The 201-nt window shown below is 66.2% G+C and overlaps 1 protein-coding gene across 1 annotated transcript in view; it reads left to right on the forward strand.

Moving 5' to 3' along the window:
* The window catches only part of LOC104073931 (FH1/FH2 domain-containing protein 1-like), a gene marked incomplete at both ends in the record, with an annotated part of 4,471 nt that overhangs the window by 1,093 nt on the left and 3,177 nt on the right, over nt 1-201 (forward strand). The window contains one exon of the mRNA XM_009573874.1: nt 4-147. Coding sequence (XP_009572169.1) covers nt 4-147 — 144 coding nt within the window. The remainder of the gene's footprint in view (nt 1-3; nt 148-201) is intronic.

Consider the following 201-nt stretch of genomic DNA (forward strand, 5'->3'; position numbering starts at 1 on the left):
GGTCCCCGGCTGCCTGCCACCCCTAGGGCTGCCAGGCCCCTCAGCAACAGATGGCCCCTCCCAGGCCAAGAAGAAGAGGACAGTGAAGCTCTTCTGGAAGGAGCTGAAGCAGCTGGATGGCACTGTGGGGCCGGGCAGGGTCCGCCAGGTGACACTGGGGGCGTCCCTGCAGAACGTCGAGGGCAATGCTGCCAAACTGGG

The sequence above is a fragment of the Fulmarus glacialis genome, unplaced genomic scaffold (genome assembly GCF_000690835.1).
Source record: "Fulmarus glacialis isolate BGI_N327 unplaced genomic scaffold, ASM69083v1 scaffold18393, whole genome shotgun sequence".
In the NCBI taxonomy this organism is placed as follows: Eukaryota; Metazoa; Chordata; class Aves; order Procellariiformes; family Procellariidae; genus Fulmarus; species Fulmarus glacialis.